Consider the following 23,652-nt stretch of genomic DNA (forward strand, 5'->3'; position numbering starts at 1 on the left):
CGAATGGATGTTAACTGCAGCTCTTTCAGTTTCATTCTCATTCTGGTTGTCTGGAAGAGCCGAGGGAGAGCAGGAGTTAGGCTCAAGGCACAAACTACTTGATTCAGAACTCAGCAGATTTAGCCTTTCTCATTAGGAGGTCAGTATGTCACAGGAGATTTAAAGCATTTCAACCAAGCGATCAGCTCTTCTCAATGAATAGCAAATTATTTGGCTTTAGTATTTCCTTTATTTTTTAATAACTGTTTTTTTAAATTCTCCTACAAAAAATAAAATGGCCCCAGGCTCAGTGTGCTGTGATTTATTTATCTATCTATCTATCTATTTATTTATTTATTTATTCCTCTTGTTGCAAAGAAGTTTGCCTCTCAGTCTGGTGCCTGTTGTGAAAGGTGTTTGAGTCTCCTTCCAGAGTCCAACATAAGATACTGCGCAGCCTGACCTGCATGTCAGGAAAGAAAACCTGAGCCGCTTTTCTGAGAGGCGGTAGAATTTCACTGCCACTCGCTCGTCTCTCTTTTGGCGTTTCACAGTTGCAGAACAGGAATTTTTCGCAAGTGTTTGTATAATATAAGCACGGTGTATTGAGCTACTTTGGCTAAAACAACGGTCACATGTCAGTGACAGTTTCTTAATGTCTATAAACATAAGAAAAAATACTATCACATATCAGTGTGTAAATATAAGAAAAAATACCTCAGAAGGATAATAGTATAATTAAACTGCCAAATTAGTCATTCAGACAAAATCAGTGCAACTGCACAAAGACAGTGTCCCTCTGAAGGGAGCTGTGCTTTGTATATTCGGTTTACACCAGGCTGTTCAAAGACAACGAGTTAAATATTGAGCACAGTATAGCCAGAGAACCATCTGAGCAGCGTGAGGCATAGCTGACAGCTATACAACTACTACTTTTTTTAAAGTACTACTACTTAAAGACTACTTCTGTGTTCATCTGTAGCTAAATATAGGATTTACTGGGTAGCACTGGAGTGAGTGCAACTCTAAAAACACAGTAGCTCTTCTCTGCCTTAATGTCTTCTCAATGATCTCAGCTCTTGATAATAGCAAGTGTAACCCTGCCTTATTCCCTGGCAGTTGGCAGGATTCTCGGCCTGACATGCTAATACAAAGAAGGAAAATGTTGTCTTTTATAACTCGGTGAGAGCTTGGTCCCTTGATCCAAATTTCCAGCTGTCTCAAAAAAATTGAGAATTTCAGAGGTCTAGTCCCGCACCTGAGTTAGCATGACCCTGTCCTTATTGTGGCATATATACAAAGTTAATAAATATGGAAATGTTCAAGTATTAGCAAATCGTTTCTAGCTTTCAGTAGTGCATAGTAGTCCTATCTGTAGTAGAGGTAGTTGGTGATCATATCAGTGGGCTTCTGCTAAAATCATGGTGGCTGTTCATAAATGGTGGCTTCATCTGGAAATAAAATATGCAACCCAGAGAAACTTTACACCTTGCGTTGCATAAGTCTGCACTTGCAGACCCAAGCCTCATGTCTAAGCGTCTTTTCCTCAATATTGACTAGAATTTTCATTTCTTTAATTTCCATTAGTCTCCATTTTGGTGCTTATTTTATTTTTATTTCTTACTAGATGTGGGCAGAAGAAAAAGCTAGTGATTAACAATGGCAAAGGGGCAGTGGAAGACAGGAAGACGGGTGGATTAAATGGAGAAGCCAGCAAATCACAAGAAATGGTGCACTTGGTTCATAAAGAACAGTCAAATGACCGAACAGGAGCATGTGATGAATTCCTGACCATTGATGAAACACAGAATCATCAGGAGCTTGACATGAAGAGTGGAGTGTAATGGCACCAAGTCGTCAAGTAGATCAGATTTGGGGAAATCAAAATCACAAGGAACTTGGACAGGAGTTCACAGATGCACTGTGCTACTGATGTCTTTTGAACATAATTAAACATAACTTTTCTTCATTTTTAATTATTTTAAAATCATGTCCAGGTTGCAAAATTGATATTTCCTTTCTGAAATAAGTCCCCAAGAGTTGCATAAATTTATCGGTTCCCAATTCCTACATGGAAGGCACTTTGTCTTTGGTGTTGGGAGGGATACAAGTTTATATCATTGATCCCCAGATGCAGCATCTTCGCTGTGCGGAGCTACAGGAGTATCCAGTCGCTCCACCTTACAGGCACTTAAGGTACTAAACTTGCCATGGTACAAGAATAAGTGAGGAATAAATGTCAAGAGTGAAAATGAAACTAAAACCATAGAGGCCTTCTATACGATGTCTAAAACTTCAGAATCCTTCAGAAATGCTTTCCAGCCAGGAAGAGTGGTAGATGCATTCAAAATAGGCAAAAAATGGCGATTTGTAATGATTTACAACTTAATCTGTAATGCAAGAAACCCAGAAGGACAAAGTTTATTTATCTCTATTTTTAAATGTCTGTGGGAGTATAATAAATCTTCCTGGGAGGGGGAATAAAGACATGAAAACATGAACTGATACATAATAAACTTCTATACTCTATTATCTTAATCTGTACAGTTATCCTTGAGTTTTTGAGGTGCTCATTGCTGTTCCCCCTCCCTCCTTCACTGGTCATAGCTTGTGTATGTTTTTAATAAGCCAGTTAATAAGGCTAATGAGTAAAATAGAGTGACCCCAGCTTAATCATACATGTATAAATCAAGCAATTGAAAATCATCAAATGTGATGACAATATTTTATTTTCTGAAGAATAGGGCTCCATCTTCCCTTGCTTCCTTTGTATTACCCCAGTTTGCTAATATTTTAAAACTTGCTCACTTTCTATGAATTCTATTTCATCCACTTTTTTTTTCCTCTGCTTTTTAAAAATACCAGAAGAAAAATAGCTTGTTTGTTGGTACCAGAAGTTGAAATTCTACAAAAAAGATCAAAGAAAATTAAAGGAAACTCTCCCACCATTGTAATATAGTAAAATAGCTGCAGCTGCATTGTCATATGCTTTTATTTTGTCTTTATATGTCTGTTATGAAAAGTGTTTGTATTAAGCTATGATGCTGTGCATTATATTGATATGAATTACCAGAAAGAAAACTATTTACTACCAGTAGTCTGTGCCATTTTTAAGAAAGCATTTTGGAATGGAGGGAGACTGACAACTGCTAATTGGGCTGCCTCAGAAAGCATGTAAGAAAAACAACGTAAGGTAACTGCAAACAGTGAGGTCTCTGTTAGTTGTGGGATGGGGAATCTTCTGTAACTGGTTTATTGAGATATTCATGTTCACTCACTGCTCATAGCACCTTCATTTAAAATTGTTCTACTGAGGCATGCTATTTTATGTTCTCCATTTAAGCAGATTGGAAGATGAGTACTCAGCTGGCAAAATACTAACATTAGCTAGAACTGATCCTTTTTGGACCATAAAACACAAGATTGTTGTGATTATATTTCTCAGTTACAGCCCTTCAGCGGTTTGCCATGTGTTTATGAGTTGCTCTTTGCCCTACAGGCAATCTACAGGCAGATTTCCCCAGGGGAAAGTAATGCCTGGGCAATAGGACCCAAGACAAGCTGTGATGTTAAGGGACACATAGGATGCTTTCAGATTTGTCATATGCCAGTACGTTTCGTCTATGAGCAGCTACATAATCCATGGTCTGTAGATGTTCAAACAAGCTGAAGGCAGTGGGGGTCATAGCTATTTACATTATCAGTGCATGTGGTCCACTGTCAAACTTCTCAGCCCTATCATGAGCACGCATTTTAATACCGAACTGTGCTGTGGGAAGTCTGTTGACTTTGTGCATTGATTTTTTTTTTCATGCTTGTAATGTTTTTAAGCAAGCTTTTCTATTTGTCATTATAAATCAAAACAAACTGTTGAAGGCTGTGTTAAAACTGGCATTATATGCTCATTCTGCTAAGTATAGAGATCCAGAGGAAGGATTATTCCTCTCTTTGAATCCTAATTTAACATAAACCTCTATCAAAAGGAGTTAACTCACTGTCTTGAAGGCTAAAGCTTTCTAAAAGAAGACTGCAGCATGTTATTCATCTCCCTGTTCAGATGTTTAATGGAGAAACTGCCTTCCTAATTTATCTTATGTGCAGTATCTATAAATACACGGACAATATTGTTGGGCTTCTTTTTATATTTTTAAATAGGGAGATGCTCAATTTCTCTTTACGGAGGCAATGCTCTTGTTTTATATATGCTGATTCCTTTTAGATTATGTCATGTGATTTATCTGAAATTAAGTTTCATTATAGTTTCAGAACTACATGGCCATTTCATACATGTAATATAGTAAGTATTTGTATTAAGCTCAGTTTTATTGTTTGAGGGGTTGTTCGTTTCGTGTGTGTATTTTTTTATAGAGACCGATTGATATATTTGCATATTTATTTAACGAATTAATCAGAATGAAAGAAAATATTATCTCTAAATTGTATCTAGAAATAGTATTGCTAAAAAGAATTGAATTGTAAAATGAGCTTCCAAAAATAAACTTGATTCCACATTGAGGATAAAAGACAAGATTGGCGTTACTAGTGGGAGAGAAGAGCTGTGCAGCAGGATAGTCCTTTCTAGTGCTGGTGAGCCAGAGGTCAGCTCTTCTGCTTGTGAGCTCCGCAGCAGGTGCAGGCGGATGCGTGTGACCTCGTACGCTAGCTACGCCGGCCTGCGTAGGTAGGCTCCCCGGCCCATGGGGACAGCAACAAACTCAGCTCCTCCTCCGGGAGCCGATAACCTGGTCCGAGTTAAGCTCAGCCGAGGAAGCCGGTGCCTTTTCCTGCTGAAACAGCAGCGTTGGAGAGAGCTCGGCACCTGACGGCACGGCCCTTCCTGGCCTGCTGCCCAAGTGCTGCCGCGGAGGGACCGGCTGGGCTTGGTCCACCCTGGCCTGTGCCTGGGAAGGGCAGGGATCTCCCTTAAAAAGGCTGAGGAGACAAGGCTGGACCCAGAGCAGCCCCTGCGGTCAGCCCCTGGTGTTCCTTCCTCCTGAACAGTTGCCAGCTGGTGTAGTCCAGACCCTCTCTCGCAGCATTGAGTATGTTGAAGAGAGAGGTTGGCTGTTTCATGAAAATGGAGTGTTTTCATCAGACAATCTGGGGTGATCATTTCACCTGTATTTTCTTGAAGAAAGAGGAAGGAAGGGCACTCTCCATGTCTACGTAAGTGGCTGTTTTTAGCCCTTTCCGCAGCACCAGTTCCAAATTGGTATTTCTGCACAACACAGTGCTTCTTAGGGATAACTTTTGGCTGAAGCATATTGACTAGAGTAGTACCAGGAGGTAACTACCCTGCGTCTTTTTAGCACATAGCGATGGTGCTGGGCAGAGACAGAGGTTAATTCATGATCCTGGTTCAAGCTGGGCTTAATTACTCTTTCTGTAGACGAAGGAAAAAAATTATGTGCTCTGAGAATGATATTTTGCCTCAGCATACACAGAAGCCAGGATGCTTAGAAAGCCAGCAGTTAAGGGGGTTATTTTATGTTATATTTGGCCCTTAGGACAAAACATTCAATATTGCAGCCAGCAGTCATTTCTTAGCCTTATTAAGCAGTTCAAGGCTCTGACTGCTTTAACTAACCAAGAGGTTTGGTTAGTTAAAGAGTACAGACCCTGTGGACAGTGCCAGGTATTGACTAAGTTTTCCTCTGGGGAGGGGAAAAAGATGAAAAGGCGGAAGGAGAAGTGGTGAACTGTGCTCTTCCTGGGGGTGCCGATCCAGCTCCATGGGAGTGGGAGACCAAACGTGTTTCTTTAAGAGAATTACGGAAGGGTGTTTTGAGGGCAGGAACCCCATGGGATTTGGGGAGGAGGGAGGACGCAGTTGCTGGGAGGTGAAGTGAAGGGAGAGCGAATTTTCTGTGCTGCTCCGTGGGAAAGTCCCGTCAACATTCCCAGGGTGTTGGTGCTTGAATGTTTCACAGCTCTAAGAAAGAAAAAAAAATAGGGTTTTTCTTGTGAACCCCCCACCTCCAGGACACCTTCCACCGTGTACCACCCCATTTGCAAACTAATTTTGACCAATTTCCCCCTAGCCGCCGACTTCTCAGTATTACTCTGCCACGCGGCCTGTGGTACTCACCAGCCCGACGAGGAGAGCAGCCAGCTGTGACTATGAGAAATGACTGGCAAAATGCAAATTTGATAAAGATGAGTAATGGTGTCTTCTACATAGCACACAGACTGTACTTTCCGCCTCCCCATCCCACTGATCGGTGCAGGGTTAGCCAAACGCCTCTACTCTGACAGATTTCTAGAGCACACCTGTTCTTGCTCATCTTCCTGTTTTTGAAGTGCAGGACTTAGGTGGATCTGGGCCATAGCACAGCTTTTTGAAAAATTGAAGTTAAAGAAGTGAGTGCAGCATCAGGGACGGTCTCTTGCCCTCAAGGGAGCTGATTGATTGTTTTTAAGGTGTAAGTAAAGCAGAGACAGCAAACAGCTTCGCGTATGCTTTAAGCTCAGTCTTCTTTCCATTTTGTTTGGACAATTCCAGCAAATATGGAGGTTTTGCCTAAACTAAGGATTCTCTAGCTTTTTATTAAAACCTCTTTCTCAACAGGAAGGGCTTTTCAGATGAATGAATGGGTGGATGAAACCCATTTTCATAAATTCTCTCCCACTGAGATCTGCACGTTGAACGCTGAGGTGAATGGCATTGGATTTGTGTTGTCTTTCGGAAAAAAGAAACACATGAAAATGATGAAGATTTGGATCAAAGCAAATGCTCAAAGACTGTCAAATGAGAAGATGAGTAATTTTGGTTTCCAGAAAAAGATACAGTTTAAATTAGTTCTAATATCCTGAACAGGAGATGCAATTGTGCAGAATTATGTTTTTTTAGAAAATTCATCATGCCTAACACATAATATGGCTTTCCTTTCAGACTAAAATAAAATGCTTAGAAGTAATTTATTGCCCATGGGGGAAAATCGTCTGTGTAAATTTACAGGAAAACAGGGTTAATCAATTCAAACAGGATGTGACATAAATTAAAGTGTGCCTATCAGAAAACCCTAAAACAGTTTTGACAGATTTCCCACTCTGGAGCACCCCCCGTAACTCAGGTTTTAGCCCCGCAGTAACTTCTTCCTGGTGCCGAACGTGAGGCAAGAGGCGCTGCTGGGGGCGATGCCAGAGGCGCAGCCGAAGCTCGGGCTGCGGGGGCTGCCCGTGGGAAACCAGCACGCGGCTCACGGGCGGCGGAGGGTACGGTCAGTCAGACGGGCTCCAGCTCTGCCAAGGTAGTTCAAACTGCCAGAGCAACCCAGGGTAGAGGAGGATCCAGTGAGGTATTTTTCACCTCTTCTCCATGGGCTGTAAGTTTTGTGCTTGGTGTCTGAAAGCCTTGCCTCAGGCTGTCGTGTTAGCGTGGGGTGACCTTTGCTACCTGTATGTCAGTCCTGCGTTGCCGTGTATAAATGGTTTGGTTACAGGCAGAGTTTTAGCCTTAGACCTAAATTTACTTGCAGTCATTGGGGTACTTCTAGCTTCTGGCACTGCTGTTCTTTTTTTCCTGGCTTAATTTAAAAAAAAGCTTAGATCATTTTCAATGACAACATTTTCCTTGCATGAACCAAGACGCCACGCTTTCATTTTACCCAGAACACACAGTAATAAACTGAATATATTTTGCCTCATGATCAGATAGTAAATCTGAGTTTACCACTTTTTGTCTGCCTTCTCTTTTTAATAGTAAGCATCTTGTTCAAGGCTACCGATGATGATTTTTACCGGTGCCCTTACTGTAGCTGCTCCAGAGAGACAGTGGGAGGATTTCACCCCTAGCCTGTAGACTGAGTTTTTTCTAAGATGAAGAACTTTCAGGCAGCCTCCCTGGAGGGGAAACAAGTCTCTGCAGCCCTTCATATAGCTGGGACCACTGTCAAAGGCACCGTGATCCCAGCTGACAACTGCGTGACTCCTTACCTCCTTGGCACGGGAGAGAAAATACTTTCTGCAAATGCTCTGGACTAAAACCCTAAATAATAGAAGCCTCACAGCAAATCTCCAGAACAGTATGTTGAGTTAATTTTACTTTTCAGAGCTACAAACAGTTTCAGCTTCAGTCATGCAGTGGCAACCTATGTCTAAATGCTGCCTATTTATACTTCTTGCAATGTGGAAGTACACTGGATTGTTTTGTTTGTAAAACTGTTTTACAATCATCAGTTACAATTGCCTTGTTTTACAATACAATTAAGCCTATTTTGTTTTGTAGCAGCAGGTCGTCAGATTCACAGGTAGAAATAAATTAAATTTATAGTTATCAGGAGCTTTCCTGCAGTTGTTCTCCAATGGTTCATTTTTCTAGTTAATGGTTCTTTCAGGCATCCAAAGAAAGTTTGAAATGAGGTCCAGGTAAAGAAAGATATTTGTTTGTTAAGTTAATGATTTAAAAAAAAAACAAAATTATCCTTTCTTCAAAAGAGTGCAGTTTGCCCCTGTGCAGTGGGCCAGTAAAAAGCCTGCAGGTTAGTTAAATTCCACCTGAGCGGGGAAAACAGAATTCAGACACCATTCACAGGGGCAGCTTTGTGCTGATTTTCTGCAAAGATGTGGGTCTTACTTGGTGAGTCTTTTCTAGAGCAGTGTTCATTCATATTACAGAATAGTGCCTTCAAAATCATTGGCAAAAAAGTAAGCTAACAAAGTTTATTTACTCCTGGCAATTGAGGTAATCTGGGTAATTTAGGTAAAACAGTGGAATGAATTTCTAGATGAATTTCCTAGATTGGTCTCTCTCCCTTTTCTCTTTGAAGAGTTCAGGAGGCAACGCTCTTCGCTTCCTTGGAGGTCTCCAGAGCAGTATTTCTCCAGTGGTGTCCAAGGACCATAAGAAACTGGTCCATGAAATACCTCCAGGCACACAAGTAAGGAAGCAACCAAACCAGGGTAGATCAATCTTACAAACGTATATGGGAAACGCAGCCATATTTTTTGTTTCGTGCTAAGTGAAAATGACCAGCGCTATAGCACTGTGAAAGGTGGGCCCTCGATTTCTTTTGTCCCTGTGTTGAGGAAGTGCTGCGAGCAGTGCCAGGCACGGCTCCCACGGTGCCTGCCACTGCAGGGCCCTGGGGCCGCGGCTGCCACTGTGCCTTAGCTGTTGAGCACACACATCTCGCTTATCACTGCAGTGCCTGCCTGTCTCAGGAGCAGCCACACAACCGCAAGACCTAATCTCTCATGCAATCTAGTTTCCATCCTGCTGTGTCTACAGCAGAAGTTGCCGTTGGACGTCCTGCACGCACGTCTGCTGGCTCTGCGGAGCCCCAGCTCTCAGCTGTCCCCAGCGCACCCACGATGCCTCCTGCAATCTTGGGATCTCTTCAGTGGAGCTTCTCTAGTTCAGGGGAGCTAAATCCCATTGGGATATTTGCACATCCTGCTAGTATAAATGCTCCCTACAAATAATTCTGGCTAGCTTGACATTTTTAGTGTTGTTTTCTTCCTGAAGAATGTACGTTGGGGCCACCTGCTTCTTTCATATCCTTCTCCTGTTTACATATATAGTCTAATACAAAGGAGAAGCTTGTCTTTAAGGCTTATTGACTCTAAAATGTTATCTATGTTTTTCTTTCATGCCTAAAGGGGGAGGGCATATAGAAATATCTCTTAATATGGATCAGTGATTCATGACATCATTGTCTTCTATGTCTCTTCACTATCTCATAGTGGCGGACACATTTGGGCCATAAAGACATGCCAGAAATAATTTTTTTTCTAAAGCTGAGGACTAGGAGAAAGAGAGGCTTACAAGGCGCTTACAAGGGCTTACAGAATCAGCCTGTGGGATGCATGTTTTTGAAAGGGATAACCTCATATAATTGTAGAAGTGGCTCCTGCATGCTTTTTTTAGCTCGTTCTCACATAAATAGATTGAAAAAAGTAGTCAGCATAGGTGATAGTGTTGTGCCTTTAGTTTCAAATGCTTTGGCATGATGTGTAACAAAAAGGCTGACCATCTTTTATGGAAGGAGTCCGAAAGTGCACAATGCACCAAACAAAATACGGGAGTGATGGGGATCCTGAACGCAACAAACTTCAAGAGGAACTTAAAAGTCAGCAGAACACATTTATTATCAGTGCCGGCTGAGGAGGACAGACTAGCATGTTGTAACATCCTTCCTCTGGCAGGAAGTGTTGACATGGTATAGAAATGGCAGTGAATAACCTGGGCCTCAGATTTATCTCTTGCCAAAAAATCTTCTGGACCTTGTTAGGACTTTGGTTCGTTAGTGACTCAGAGGGAAGGATGCCAGCTGAAGAACTGCCAAAGCCACTTCCTGCCATGCCTGCCTTTTCTTTGGAAACTTCTCAAGCAAATGCTGACCTTGGTTAGATTAGTAAGACACAAGCCCAGGGTGTCGCAGGCTGTGAAACCTTGCAGACTGGGTTTGATTTAGGTGTACTGATCACTTCACAGTGATCATGCTGTTTCCATTGTGTGTCCCACCGAGCTCACAAACATCATAGCTTCTGCTTCGTACTCAGCCACTGCCAGTCCTTTGGCCCATGGCTCTTTTCATGAGCATCTCTTAATCCATGTATTAAATACAGTACATTTCTCCACAAAGTGGTCCAGAGGTTCAGCTAAAGGCATTATGTTTTTTCTTAAGAAAAGCTAAGAGGAAAAAAAATTTTTTTTTAGCAGAAAAAAAATTGCTAAAGCAATTGCAACTATTCTGTCTTATCCTCCTACTCTTCTAATATTTCTTCCTACTTCTCTAGTTTTAGTATTCCAGCCTACATATGAAATAAATAGAGCATCACGCATATCTCTAGACCTCAATGCCAAGAACTGTGGGTTTTGCATCCTGGACTTCATGACAAACGAACTCAGGTGCAGCCCTGCAGTGTTTGCAGTATTCAGAGTACCCCCGTGAGGGGTGAGATTTCTAGCACTTAACAAATTCAGACTCACTTTTTATAGTTCCTCCAGTTTTTCAGGGCAGAGAGCCTCTCAGATCATTCTGTTTTATCTGAACTCCTATCTGAAACATTTCAGTACTGAGCCCCAGCTTGCAGTAGTACTCACACATATAAGCCATGAAAATTAGGAACCAACATTTATTGATGATATGTACATAAGAGGTACAACATTTAGTGAAATATTATATTCACGATTATTTCCAGTATAGAAAGAATGTCCAGTTTGTTTTATACATGAAAGTTACAGAAATCAGTTCACACCATAAGAAAGCATTAGAAGGGAATGGCTACAGAAAGCTGTAAGGAGGAAGGGATCTGAACTACAAAAATAGGCTTCGTCTACGAGGCTTTCCAACTACAGCACACTAGAGCAGAGCCCAGAGAGGGGAGAAATGTTATCATCATCTGCATTCATTAGTTTTTAAACAAACTGTGCTAAAGATACTGTACAGTATGTCATTTCAAAATCTGGGGAACTTTTTGAATGTAAGGAAAACACAAACCTGATCCCGCTTGTTTTTTATTCTTTTTGCATGAAACATCTTAGAAATATCTTAGAAGATTGCAGCTCGTGACTGGTCACGTTTGGGAGGAGGCCCGGGACGGGCGGTAGGAGGAAGAGGTAGCGTAGAGTACTACAGTGTGCTATTCAAATCGAAACATCATACCAGGTTTCACCATGCTTCCCACGCTTTGGGGCCTGGGTTTGATCTCTTTCCCCTTACAGGGAGATGTTTGAGTTGTGAGGGGAACCAGGCCCAGGGGAGCTAGGAATGGCTCAGCTCCTGCCATTCATCTCGCCCAAAGTCTCCCAAAACCTTTCAGCATCAGTGATACTTTGTAACACCTTCAGCTTTCACCCCAGAAACTGCTTATTTTCTCAGAGTTTGGAATTATAGTCCAGATTTCACCAGAATTTAGCTACTGAATATATAGAGCTCAAACGTGTTTTATCAACAGACACGCTTTTTGTAAATAGCAGATGTCATGGACATCAACCATAGTAGCTTGAGAGGTATTTAGCGTTTTATTTAACTTCCAATAGCTACTAATACCCTCTCTTTTAACAATGGAAGTAACAGGGGACCTTTGCCTGTGAGTCTATTATTAATATTTCTCCAAGACCCTCGCTATGGTGGGACCGAAGGAGCTGTTCCTACTGGGAGGGCTGGGGCTGGGGCAGCGCAAGGCGCCCCAGCGGCCGCCCCGGGCTGGGGGCCAGGCTCGGGCGCTGCCGCGCAACAGCGCGCTCCCAGACGGAGCCTGGAGTCAGTGAGGACCTGGAAGGGATTCAGTGGGATCCTGTAACGTGACTACGGACTGAATGAACGTTGCACAGCGCACACATAGCCAAAAGGAAATAGGGTGTCCAAAGGGAGAACGCAGTTAAGATGGATTTTCCCTTGTTCGTTGTGCTAATTTAAACAGTGATTTACTAAATTGATGGTGATAGTGTTCCAACACGTCAAACAAACAAGAAGAAAACAAATCATAAGCCAATTATTATCTGTGCCCATTAATTCTTAATGTAATAACTAGTGCATTTGCAAGGCAGCAAATCTGCACTGGGATCACTTCCACTCACTGCCAGGGAATCACACACATGCAGGTACTAGCATGCACCATTCTGGTTAGCTAGCTGTAAACTAAAGATAACATATTTACAGTAAGTTGTCTGCATATATGATTCTGAATGTTATCAGAAGAAGATACTCCGTAATAGCCAGATAAAGCAGTTATTAAGATATGGAGCCTATTCAGTTAAACGGGCAAAAGGAAAACAAACCCAAATAAAAACAAAAATCCGAAAGGCAGAACAAAAATTTAAGAGACTGTCTGATTTTCTACTATGGGTCAATGCAGAGCAATCAATTCAATTAAATTAAAGCACCTCTATCCATACTGTACACACCATTTCACTGAAATTACACATTGATAGCTACATTATCTACACTAAGTGCAGAGAGGCACTGGACATCATGCTTCAACAAAATGTCAAAACTGGTATCAAGAAGGATCTACTGTTATTAGCAACTCACGTAGCACTATTCTACCTGCAGTTCCAATTAAGATAATACCTGGTACATCTGATTTAAAATACAAGAAAGATTAAAATACAAGGGTACATCAACACACTTCCTATATGTATACCTACCAGATATTTAGTCTCCAAAACCTCAGGAGAATATAATAGCCCTGTAGATTTCTGAACAGTGAAGAGCTACCCAGTGTCAGTCACACGGGGACAGCACTATTTGCCATTCAAAGTTTGCTTTCTTTTGAATCACACTCACTGAGCTACTTGGCTGTAAAAGGAATTTTCTCTGATATAACTGTTTGTTATGAATATTTTTATTCCTTTAAAAACAGTTCCTTGTTAGTTAAATACAATTTATTATAGCCACGGCCTTAATGCCAAGAGGTATTTGCCTAATGGGAACAGATGACCATAAAAGAGAAGCAACGCTTACTTGTCTTGGTCAAAAAATATAGTGTTTGTGTTCTTTAAAATATGTAAGAAAGAAGGAGGTATTTGTACAGATGCTACCTGGTTTAACTGGTCCCGTGGTGGTTCTGTTGGTCCCTTTTCAAGGAGGCAAAAGTGAGGCCAAGCCATGAAGTCTTTCTGCAGGCTGAATTCATGCACATTTTATCCTAGAAAGAGGGACTAGGTACCTGATAATGTATTTTTTGCCTACCCAAATCTCCAGTTTTCTCTATTCAGCATTCTGTGTCAGTCAATTATACATGATCAGATCCTAAGAAACAGCTGCAGGATCTGGCACAGGTAACACCAGGAAAAAGGACAGAAATGAGGGACAATTGCCCGAGATGGTCAATCTAGAAGATTATTCAGGTTATAAGAACATTGTTCCATAACAAACTGCAGCATTTAAGGACATCTTGAAATTCCTATTTGCTTCTTACATTTTGTGCTTTGTTTATAATTCATCACTAAACATATGCTCTTTAGTTCATTAAACGTAACACAGAAACATTTGATTGATTCTAAATGTTACAAGAAAACTGGTTTTGTTCTAAGGTACAGATCACCTTTAAAGGATTATTTCCCTATCTATCTTATGCGGTCATATAGAAAATATTATAAGAAAATATTTGTGTGTCTGTAAATTACAGATACTAGGTAATTTAGTTCAGTCTACACTGTAGTTTCCGGAGAATAAGTAAAAACCCATAAAACCTGTATTAATAACTAGTTCGGTACCGAGTATATCATATTTAACAATATAAATACATATGTGACTTTTTCTCAGGCATTCTACAAACTAGAGTTCACACCAGATCATGGGAAATGGGATCTATTCAAGAAAGGAGCAGGATATGTTGGACGGAAGTGTGTGCAATCGTCTTTAAGAAGGCAGAACAACCTGTAGTACACAAGAACTCACAAGCACGTACAAAACACCAAAATGGAAATGCTACAATCTACAATTTTGACTGCAAAATGAATTTGTAAACATAGTTTGCATTCAGTCTTTGAAAAACTGTAGAAAAAAATAGAAAAGAATGATACAAAAATCCCTGCAAACTATTCTATTTATGTACAAAACAATATACAGACACCGGACAATCCAGGTTGCGTGATGCTGCCTGTGACAGTCTCCCTTTGTGCCGTGGCGCTTGCCACAGACCATCATTAAAAACAACTGCGAGATTCTTGCATTTTGGAAATCAGACTAAAAGGACTGGATAATCCATTATCAATCAATAATGGGTCTGCAGCAGAACATAGTTACAAATGAAAGGGGAAGTACATCAAAAAGTTGGATAATGTGAGAAATCTCAGGAGTCTTCCAGCCTCCCCAAGTCCTTCCTTAGCTTATGGGTTAGTTCCCTCTCAGACTACAGAGACCTGCTCAGTGGCTCAGTAAAATGTTCTAAGTTTTTTTAATGTTTGAAGCCTGGGTTTTCCATAAGACTCATAGATTTGAATGCACACCTCCATATCTGCTCAGATTTGTATGGCCTGGTAGCAGGAAGTCACCAGGTCTCCACTGAGGGGGAAGATGCCCCTGGGATGGTGGGAAAACCTGAGGGATAGGTCTCCAGCACCTTTTGCCAGTGAACCCATTCGCACAAGAAGTAAAGGAATTCACAGCACTTGGCCTTTAGCAGCAATTTGGCTCATTCATAGCAGCAGATTTCATTTTCATATCCAACATGATCAGGTGGAAAAAATTAAGGCGGGACCCATTGCACAGTCCAACCCAGGCATACTTGCTAGGGACGTTCATGAAGTCCTGCCTTAGGTGGGCAGAACCAGAGCGTCTGCTTGTGCTTTGTCCGGGGATTATGGATAGACAGTGTCTAGTGTTCGCAGGGGAAGAAAGATCCATGACTTTGGAAGGAATATATATTTAACACATTGTTTCAGGTAAATTGTGAGCAAGGATATATAACACTTACTTAAAAAATAACATGGTGACATTGATCAACTTGTTTACAGCTATATTTTTGTCTCTGACACTTCAGTATTGCAATTTTTTTTTTGCAATGCTTGAAGTTATGCTCTGTATATAGTTATTCAGACAATAGAAATTGGATAAATATTTTTCCCTTGAAATCATCAATATGATTGGAGAAAAGAAAATCACTCTTCCTCCACAGGGTGCTTCCTGCTGGGAGCAGGAGTTTCCACACAACCTTGTATGTTGAAGCAAACAGAGTTTTACCAGAGGCGAATGGCCCCAAGGACTCTGTCTATTATAATAGCTAACATGAAAAATACCCTAATCATGGCGTTAGAAGTCACAGTAATAAAATCAAGGAAAGTCTTCTGGCTCACAACAGAATAAGATTACAGTACATTTTTTATAAAGTGCCCTTGTTTCCTCTCCTGTAAATTAATTCAAATGCAGTAATAAAAATGGAAAAATGGAAAAACGGAACTTAATGACACGAGGAACAGTTAGACCTTTAAGTGTCTACAAAAGGGTTTTCTGAGCCTGGTACTAAAGCTCAGAGCCTTTTTAAAAGCATTTACAGAAGTGAAGGTCAGAGGTGAGGTTTAATACAGCTTATGTTTTCAGGGAATTATGTGATTGCTGCTGTGTTGCTACAACAAGACCACAACAACACAAGTGAAGTGCAGAGAGTAAACGAAAATCCAGGCAGTTGCCAGAATGAATTTGTTCAAACCCTGTTGCTGCAGCTTCTTAGATGAATAGTCTGCACTTCTGAATATCTACTACCAGAAAAGCAATGACCCTGGAAGTGATGGAAAACAAATCAGAAATCTAAATTATTCATGCATTTTAAAGTGACACAAAGCTCTGAATTGCATGTGCTCTGAGAAAGAAACGGAGGTTAGCTGGATCTCGGGGAAGAAACAGCTCAAAACCATAATAACAGTGATCCTAATTTCTATGCAGACTTTAAAACTCCTTGCTGGACTTGTAGCATAGAAGTGATTTGCTTTTACAGCATCTTGGCAAAAACATTTCGGGTGTGAGAATCACTTTCGTCTTAAATACCAGACAGTGACTCTTCCCTAGGACTGGATTGTGAAACGTCTTATTACTTAACGGACACAGGAAGAGACTCAGCCTTTCCGGGAAGCCCATGACTCCTGTGGGTTTCGGTGGGACTTCAGGTAGTCAGAACATTGCAGACCAGGTTTTACTACATCAACAAGTAACTTTCTGAAGAAGTAGAGTTTCTCACTGGTTCAAATGGAAGAAGCACATGCCATAAGATGGTTCAAATGGCTTACCCCCACCTCTTTGAAGCATTTCCCTGTATAAGACCCACACTTGCCTCCTAGAGTGCTGGTGCAGCCTTTGCTTTCTAAGTGATGAAGGAAATTCAGTAGCAAGGCGTGCCTTCTCTTCTTTACTTTTAATGTACAGTACGCTTCAGTTTTAATCACCCGATAATAAGAGAATGCTGACCCAGCTTCAGCAATAAATGCATAAAGTAAATGCATAAATATGTACTTCATTCAGCATACTTAATTAAGCACTGAGTCTTTGCCTAGATTAGACTTTTCCATGTGCCAGTGATACAGCAATCCAAAGGGCAAAGGATATCACAGTTGCGCAGACAAGGGGAGAAAGAGACAGAACAACAAACAAAACGAATGTAGAAAGAAATATTAATTCCTTCAGGGACTACACAGAAAGTAAATCACTTCCTACTGTGCTTTAACTTTGCTACCCAAGTACCGGAAACAAATACAAAACCTTTGCCAGAAGCAATTAATACATTAATTGTATTAACTAAAAAGTTAGTTTATAAAACTAAAAAGAGAGAGTGATCAGTAACCAGCACTGTATACTCAAACGTGAACCTTGTAGTAGCTTGAGTGGCCAGCTCCTGGGTTATTTTGTGTTTGTTCAGTTAAGTAGCAACCCAGTCTCATGTGGAATGAGCAAATCGAGAAATGCAAGCCAAGAATGAGTTACATTTTCCCAGATAAACGGAAAGCTTTTTGATAGTTAAATACTGTGCTGTGTTGGAGTAACACTATATTAAGAATTCAGCCAGGGTAAAAGTAGAGGAGTTTACCAAAAACAACATTTCTCCTTCTTCCATATCCACATTTAAGCAGAGAAATGCCACCGTAATTATCTTTCGACGCTTCCCTGAGTTACTGTATCTACAGAATTGCTATTTTAAAATCACAGTCTGCTATTCTAGTCCTATCAAAAGACCCAAATTTATTCACTCCTACGTGGGTGGAGTTTCTGCAGCAGCTCATTCCTTCCTCCCCTACTCTCCATCTGAAGAATCACTCTTCAAAGACAGCATGTCCCAAGCGGCTAAGCGTAAGCATATTCTGAGTGTTTCTCAATACGTAATTTTGCAGCACGGCCTAGTCGCATGCTGCTGGCACTCCTATTTGCTTCCAGCTATGGCACAGCTTCAAAAGGCAGCTAGACTTATACGGACCAGTTTTCTAAAGCTACTTTCAAGACAAGCAACTGATGTAGCTGCTCCTAAGAAAGTGTTAGGAGGAACAGGCTGGATAGTCGTGTATTAATTGACAGACTGTGGTGTGACACGGTTTGAGAAGCCAGGCTATATGCTGCAGTAAACTGTGTGTGTTATTCCTGGATACAGCTGCTACTCAAGTGGCAGTAAATTTCACTTGATGTGAGCCAGCACTCTCAGAAGAGAGAATATTTTAGAGTACCTAGGCGCCCTCAGAAGCACATTGCTGGCACATAACCCAGAAGAAAGAATTTCTTCAAATGCAGACTAGGTCCCTGATCCTGAGATGATCTTAACACCTAAGCTTTCAATTCAATACCTAAAGTGCAAAAATTGGTGACTTTTTTTCTTTTTTTCCTATTAAAAAATACACTGTAAGAAGAAAATATGTGGGTTTGTTCCCCTGTGTTTTGGGAGAAGAAGGTGGTAGGAAAAGGTTAACTCTAGATATTCTAACACCAACGACTGAAGAGAAGACCATCTGCCAATCACTTCTCCGAATATCGTATAGTTCCAGCCTCCATAAAAAATTCTTTAAGGTGAGGCCTTCACTTCTGGAAAAGGTCTCCACCTCTAACGCAGGTTAGAGATCTACAGAATTCACAGTGGTTCAATATTCATTAAATTATGTAGGCCATTTTGCTTTGGATTTAGCAATGGCATGTGAGAACAAAAATAGGATGGCAAGAAAATATTCCATGCCAACAAATGCTTGAATGAGGAATACGCTGACAATGGACTTGATCTCACACATCATTAATCATGCAAGTAACCTTCAACGCTCAAGTCAGTGTACACTGCTGGAGATTTTTATATGAATGCAGATGAGCAAGAGTAGTTTATATTTTAATAGCTTCTACAGAGCCAAGTACCACTTTACAGTTAAACACATTACTCCTGTTTTCATCCATGATAGCTCTGAGCACTGACGAGCCTATGTCCACACATATTTCAACTCCGTTTTCTGCCATTTTAAAGTTCATCGTATGCTCCTATTCTAGTTCATTCTAGGAACCTCTGAAAGCTCTGCAAAACGTTCTGTGGCTTCTGCGGGTAGAGCTTCCCAAGGCCCCTCGGCTCAGCTTTGCTACAGAACATTGTTACTATTGTAAGAGCATTCACCAGTGTCTTAAAATTGCTGAGTTTTAACAAGTACCTTCAAAAACGTTTAACAGGACGATTATCATGACTCTGATATCTTCTGACAGGATGAGCCAGCTATACTAGGTTGACAAAACAGTGTCTTGTTAATTCAGATGCCATGTGCTCTAGGAATCATTCCTCTGACAGTAGAGATTTGTATGAATTGTCTACTCTGAAAGAGACAGACACACAGCTGTATATTCAATTGGTCTAAATCCTGAAATTCCAGTTTATTCTTCATTCCGTCCTAACTCTTGGCCAATTCTATTAACTTTAATGTGGAATTTAGCTTAGTAATGAGTTCAGGTTTTAGCCATTGTCTGAAATACAACACATACTTGAAAGATGGCTTTCACTTTAAACTAAATGTTAATAATGATTACATTCAGAAACTCTCAATTATTTAGCATAACAGATTCAGGATTTGCTTGCAAACAGTTATCATGCAGCCAGCCACAACATCCTTGCTCATACCTAGTAGTACCTTACTTGAGTAGTCCCTTCCACACAAGGGATCCCACTGAAATCAATGCAGTAGGGTGAATAGTAAAGTGCTACCTAATTTGATTAAGGATGGCATAACTGAGGCCATGGTATTCTGTACTTTGCAAATCAGGCATAGATTTAGAGAGGGAACTAGCAGCCCACCATTGCATTAATACTGCCTTGTATTGTACGATGCATTGGGGTCACAGAGCAGCACGGCCCCATAATAAAATGAAGGCTCCATCTGCCATCTGTGACAGCTGAAAAAATACAACGCGTGTGCACTCAAATGTAAGATCTTGTCTTGATGTCAAATGTTAGTTGTACTGATGCAGTAAAATGTTTGGGGTAATTTATTGACTTCCATACATTAATCTTGCCCCTGGATCTAAGTTCGGTTTGAAGTGCAACTAGGCACAACATTTCTGTGCCTCCCATGCCAGGTGCTTATTATTAAAACAAACAGAAATCTTTATAGACATTTTCAAAAGATATTTCTGCCGCACAGTGCAAACTAGATCACATGTACACCGTGGGAATGATTCACAGGTATGCCACAAGAGTCACCGAAACATTTAAAGGCTGTCAGGACGTTACGTTTATCTGGCGCTACGTCTTTGTGACCCTGAGTCCCTGCAGAGAGCCATACTGGCTCTTGGAGCTTTCCGTTTTGCAGTATCTACATTCGCTGTGTCTTGAATGAGAGGGGAGGCGGGTGAGAGCACATCTCGGCGCACAGAGGAGTCTCCAGCTGCATCCACTCAGACAGCAGCACAATGGAGCCAGATGGTGAGGGATCATTATTTGGCAAAGACACTACAATGACTTTAGGAGCTCTTTGCTAAGTTTCAGTTAACAAATTAAGTAAGCAGAAACTGTAGATGTTAAATAAAAAAAAGAGAAATCTTCTTCAATCATGATAACTTTTACCAGAAGAGAGCTTCAGGGCTTATTAAAGATGGAGCTGGGAATCTCTTCCCTTAGTTTTCACGTTTCCAAGGCTCTTCTTCAACAACACTGAAGTCTGCAGACTTGCCATTGGTTGCCAGCGTAACCTGCAAGTAATTATCATCAACAACTGACTTAAAGACCAAGGCACTTTGACAAGAAAAGTCATGAGTTTTATATGAAAGATCATGATATTTACAGGAATTACATACACTATGTGTTTATATATATGTAAAACTTATATTCAGAATTCACAACACTCCTAAATAGTGAGATTCTGTTCATTTTTAATATTGACTAGAAAACACTAGCAGTAGAAAAAAAACTTCCATATTTTCTTAGCCTTTGCTGTAGTTTCGTTTTTAATAACTATTTCAGAATTCTATTTCTGTCTTACCTCCTATAGATTTCTCTGGGTTATTTCAAAAAGCTTTTTTTTTTTAAATGTAGAAAATTGCATTTGATCAGAAGAATTCCTTGGCAAAGCAAGATAGCTGATGCCAGGACAAGAAAAATGTGCAAGGCCAGAATAATTACATGTATGTGTGTGTGTGTTTACATATATATATACGTACACACAAACTTACAATTACAACAGCTTTAAAGAAATGGAGGCAAAGATATCCTGGGAAAGCACTGTTCACTGTATCACTATTTCTTATGTAGTGACAGATTTTTGGCTATTTTGGGTAGGCCAAGATTCATAGTAAAGCTCTGTTTGTCTTACACAAAGTATAACAACAAAATGTCACTCTTCCACATAAAGATTTGTGCTACAATTTTTAGTTTAAATGTAGAGTAGAAGACCTCTAGTGATCTATCAACTTATGGTAAATAATGGTAGGCATGCTGCATCCCAAAAGTCAGTATAAAGCTATCCTTCAAAGGAAATATTTCTAGCCAAATGACTTAAAATTTTTTTAAAAGGTAAAACAGGAATTTTCCTTTACAAACATGATCTAGACCTTTAAAATAGCGAGGCCACCTTTCATTTAATTCTTAAAGAACGACTCACTTTTTCCTAACTTACCTTATATGTTAATATCCTCAGCGTCTAATGAAAACTTAAAGACAGAGCTGAAATTCCCCATGCTGGATAAACTGGATGCATGGAAGCATCAGGACATGGAAACATGACAAAATGCACTGATTTTTGAAATAAAGTCAAGCTTTTTCTTGGAGAATTGGAATGGAAAAACATGCAATTACAGGAATGATCAGCTTATTCAGAAATGAAAATCACACAGAGTCATGTGAAATGTGATAATAAAAAAATACAAAAATATCATGCAATAACAACCACTCTACCCCAATATAAAGTTAGATTTCCTATTAAAAATATACATTGACCATGCAAAATTATAAACAACTAGCACTATACATGGAATATATTACACAAAGTAAAAGAAAGGACATGCTAGTAGATTAGCTTTTCAAAGTTTTGACTAGACTTGCAGTGAGCTTTTCACCCCACCAGTGAACTCTACAGGATGAAGAGATGTCTCTTCAGATTTAACATCTGGCTATTTTAAATGCCAAAAACCTACACTCTGTTGCTACTCCAACACTTAGGAGATGACGACCACTTTGACATGATCCATCCTTTTGGCAGCTTGCAGGCAGACAAGTGACCTGCTCAAAATCAGATTGTGTTCAGTTCAAGTAAACCCTGGCTCCTTCTGTAAGTTTAAATGTACAAAGTGGGATCTAAACCAGTGCAAACCTAAAACAACGAAAAAAGTCAAACACTGCTGGCTCAAACAATTTTGGTCCTAAAGTTTAACTAAAGGGTGTGCTTACAATGACATACTGTATCATTATTCCATGTTTCTGAGACAAACTAATGACTCAGCTGATAGGAATGATTTGAGAAACTGAAGAAAAGAAAGTCCAGTAAGTATAGTATCAAAGGGCTACTTTCTAGCTGGCCTTGGATCTCTGTGCAATTCTGAGAGACTGGAAGGAGAGAAAATTTTGAGCATTCAGTTCCATGAACCCGACTCAGACTCATGGTGGCTGAATTTGTCCTAAACACACTGAAATTATAACATTCCATTTCACTGAAAGATAGTTTTCCAAGAGAAGTATAAAGTTAATCAAAAAGTATGTGTGTGTGGGGGGGGGGGGGGGCTGCTTATTTTTAGTGGAAAAAATCTTCTATCAAAGAAGACACCTCTTTTCAGGGAATTTCTTTTTTCCTTGCAATTTTTATCTTTTCTATTTATTTTCATTTTTTAAAGAAATATAAAATAATGACTTCTTAAAAATTTTCTGTAAAAATGAATTCTGTTTCAATTTCCAAATGCTTGTTTCCTTCATTTTTCTCATGGAAAAAGGTCAGAAGAGGAAGGGGAGGGCCATATCATAACAGAATGCTTTTTTTTAATTAAAAAAAAATCATTTTATCAAAAACTTGAAAGATTCAGTGAAAAATCAGGAATAAGATGAAAGTTTTTCTTTCTCAAATTCAGTATTTTTTCCCCTGGAAATTCAGGTCTGGCCAGACATTAGCTAGAACTAAGCATTACAAAAAAAGATATTCTAAAGAACAGCTCCAGCCCAGCTGGGGATAGGTGAAAGTAATAAAATATGATTTATATTTCTAATATATGTGCTGATTCTCTAATGGAAGGAAAGCAGGCCTTCAGTGAGCTACTACTTCAGCTTGGGCAACCGAAAGGGGCGAGAGCATCTCTGCTCAGGTTTGAATAAATGGCTCAGGTTGGCTCACTGGCAAACCCACTCTGTCAGAGGTAACATGCACAGGAGCAGATCAGAAAATTAATTAGAAAACCTGATTCTGAAATGAAAGTTTCCAGCTGGTTGTTTCAGGCTCTCTCTCTCTCTCCCTCTTCAGTTAAAACTTCTCTCTTGATTTTAAATAGCCCTGTGCAAACTGTGGGTGCTTAGCAAACTTTTAACCACCAGCATCCCCTATTGTTTCCTCATTCAGTTGGTGGGGTTTCTCAAGCTCACTTTGCTCTGGTAAAGACATTATTATTACTATTAATAACTTATGTTAGTTACAGCAAGGATTAGAAAGAAAAGAGGAATTTTGTGTCTTTACGAAGCAGGAGTGACGATGGAAGCAAAGCGTAAGCATGCTGCTTGAGCACAAGAGCATTCGGATGGTAAAGTGCATTCAGCATGTGCGTCTCTGAACAGCATAACATGGAAGGCAGTCAGCAAATGACAACATCG

The 23,652-nt window shown here is 40.2% G+C and overlaps 2 protein-coding genes across 38 annotated transcripts in view; one reads left to right on the forward strand and one right to left on the reverse strand.

The window, feature by feature from the left end:
• The window catches only part of CD44 (CD44 molecule (IN blood group)), a 61,377-nt gene extending 58,304 nt beyond the window's left edge, over positions 1-3,073 (forward strand). For all 26 annotated transcript variants that reach the window (XM_068945463.1, XM_068945462.1, XM_068945470.1 and 23 more), the window contains one exon: positions 1,607-3,073. In XM_068945463.1, coding sequence (XP_068801564.1) covers positions 1,607-1,823 — 217 coding nt within the window. In that variant the 3' untranslated portion in view covers positions 1,824-3,073. The remainder of the gene's footprint in view (positions 1-1,606) is intronic.
• Positions 3,074-11,038: 7,965 nt separating this feature from the next.
• Positions 11,039-23,652, reverse strand: part of SLC1A2 (solute carrier family 1 member 2) — a 102,258-nt gene continuing 89,644 nt past the window's right edge. For 11 of the 12 annotated variants that reach the window (XM_068945494.1, XM_068945499.1, XM_068945492.1 and 8 more), the window contains one exon: positions 11,039-20,558. In XM_068945494.1, coding sequence (XP_068801595.1) covers positions 20,484-20,558 — 75 coding nt within the window. In that variant the 3' untranslated portion in view covers positions 11,039-20,483. The remainder of the gene's footprint in view (positions 20,559-23,652) is intronic. The other variant, XR_011141443.1, reaches the window with a different exon arrangement.

The sequence above is a fragment of the Struthio camelus genome, chromosome 5 (assembly GCF_040807025.1).
Source record: "Struthio camelus isolate bStrCam1 chromosome 5, bStrCam1.hap1, whole genome shotgun sequence".
Lineage (NCBI taxonomy): Eukaryota > Metazoa > Chordata > Aves > Struthioniformes > Struthionidae > Struthio > Struthio camelus.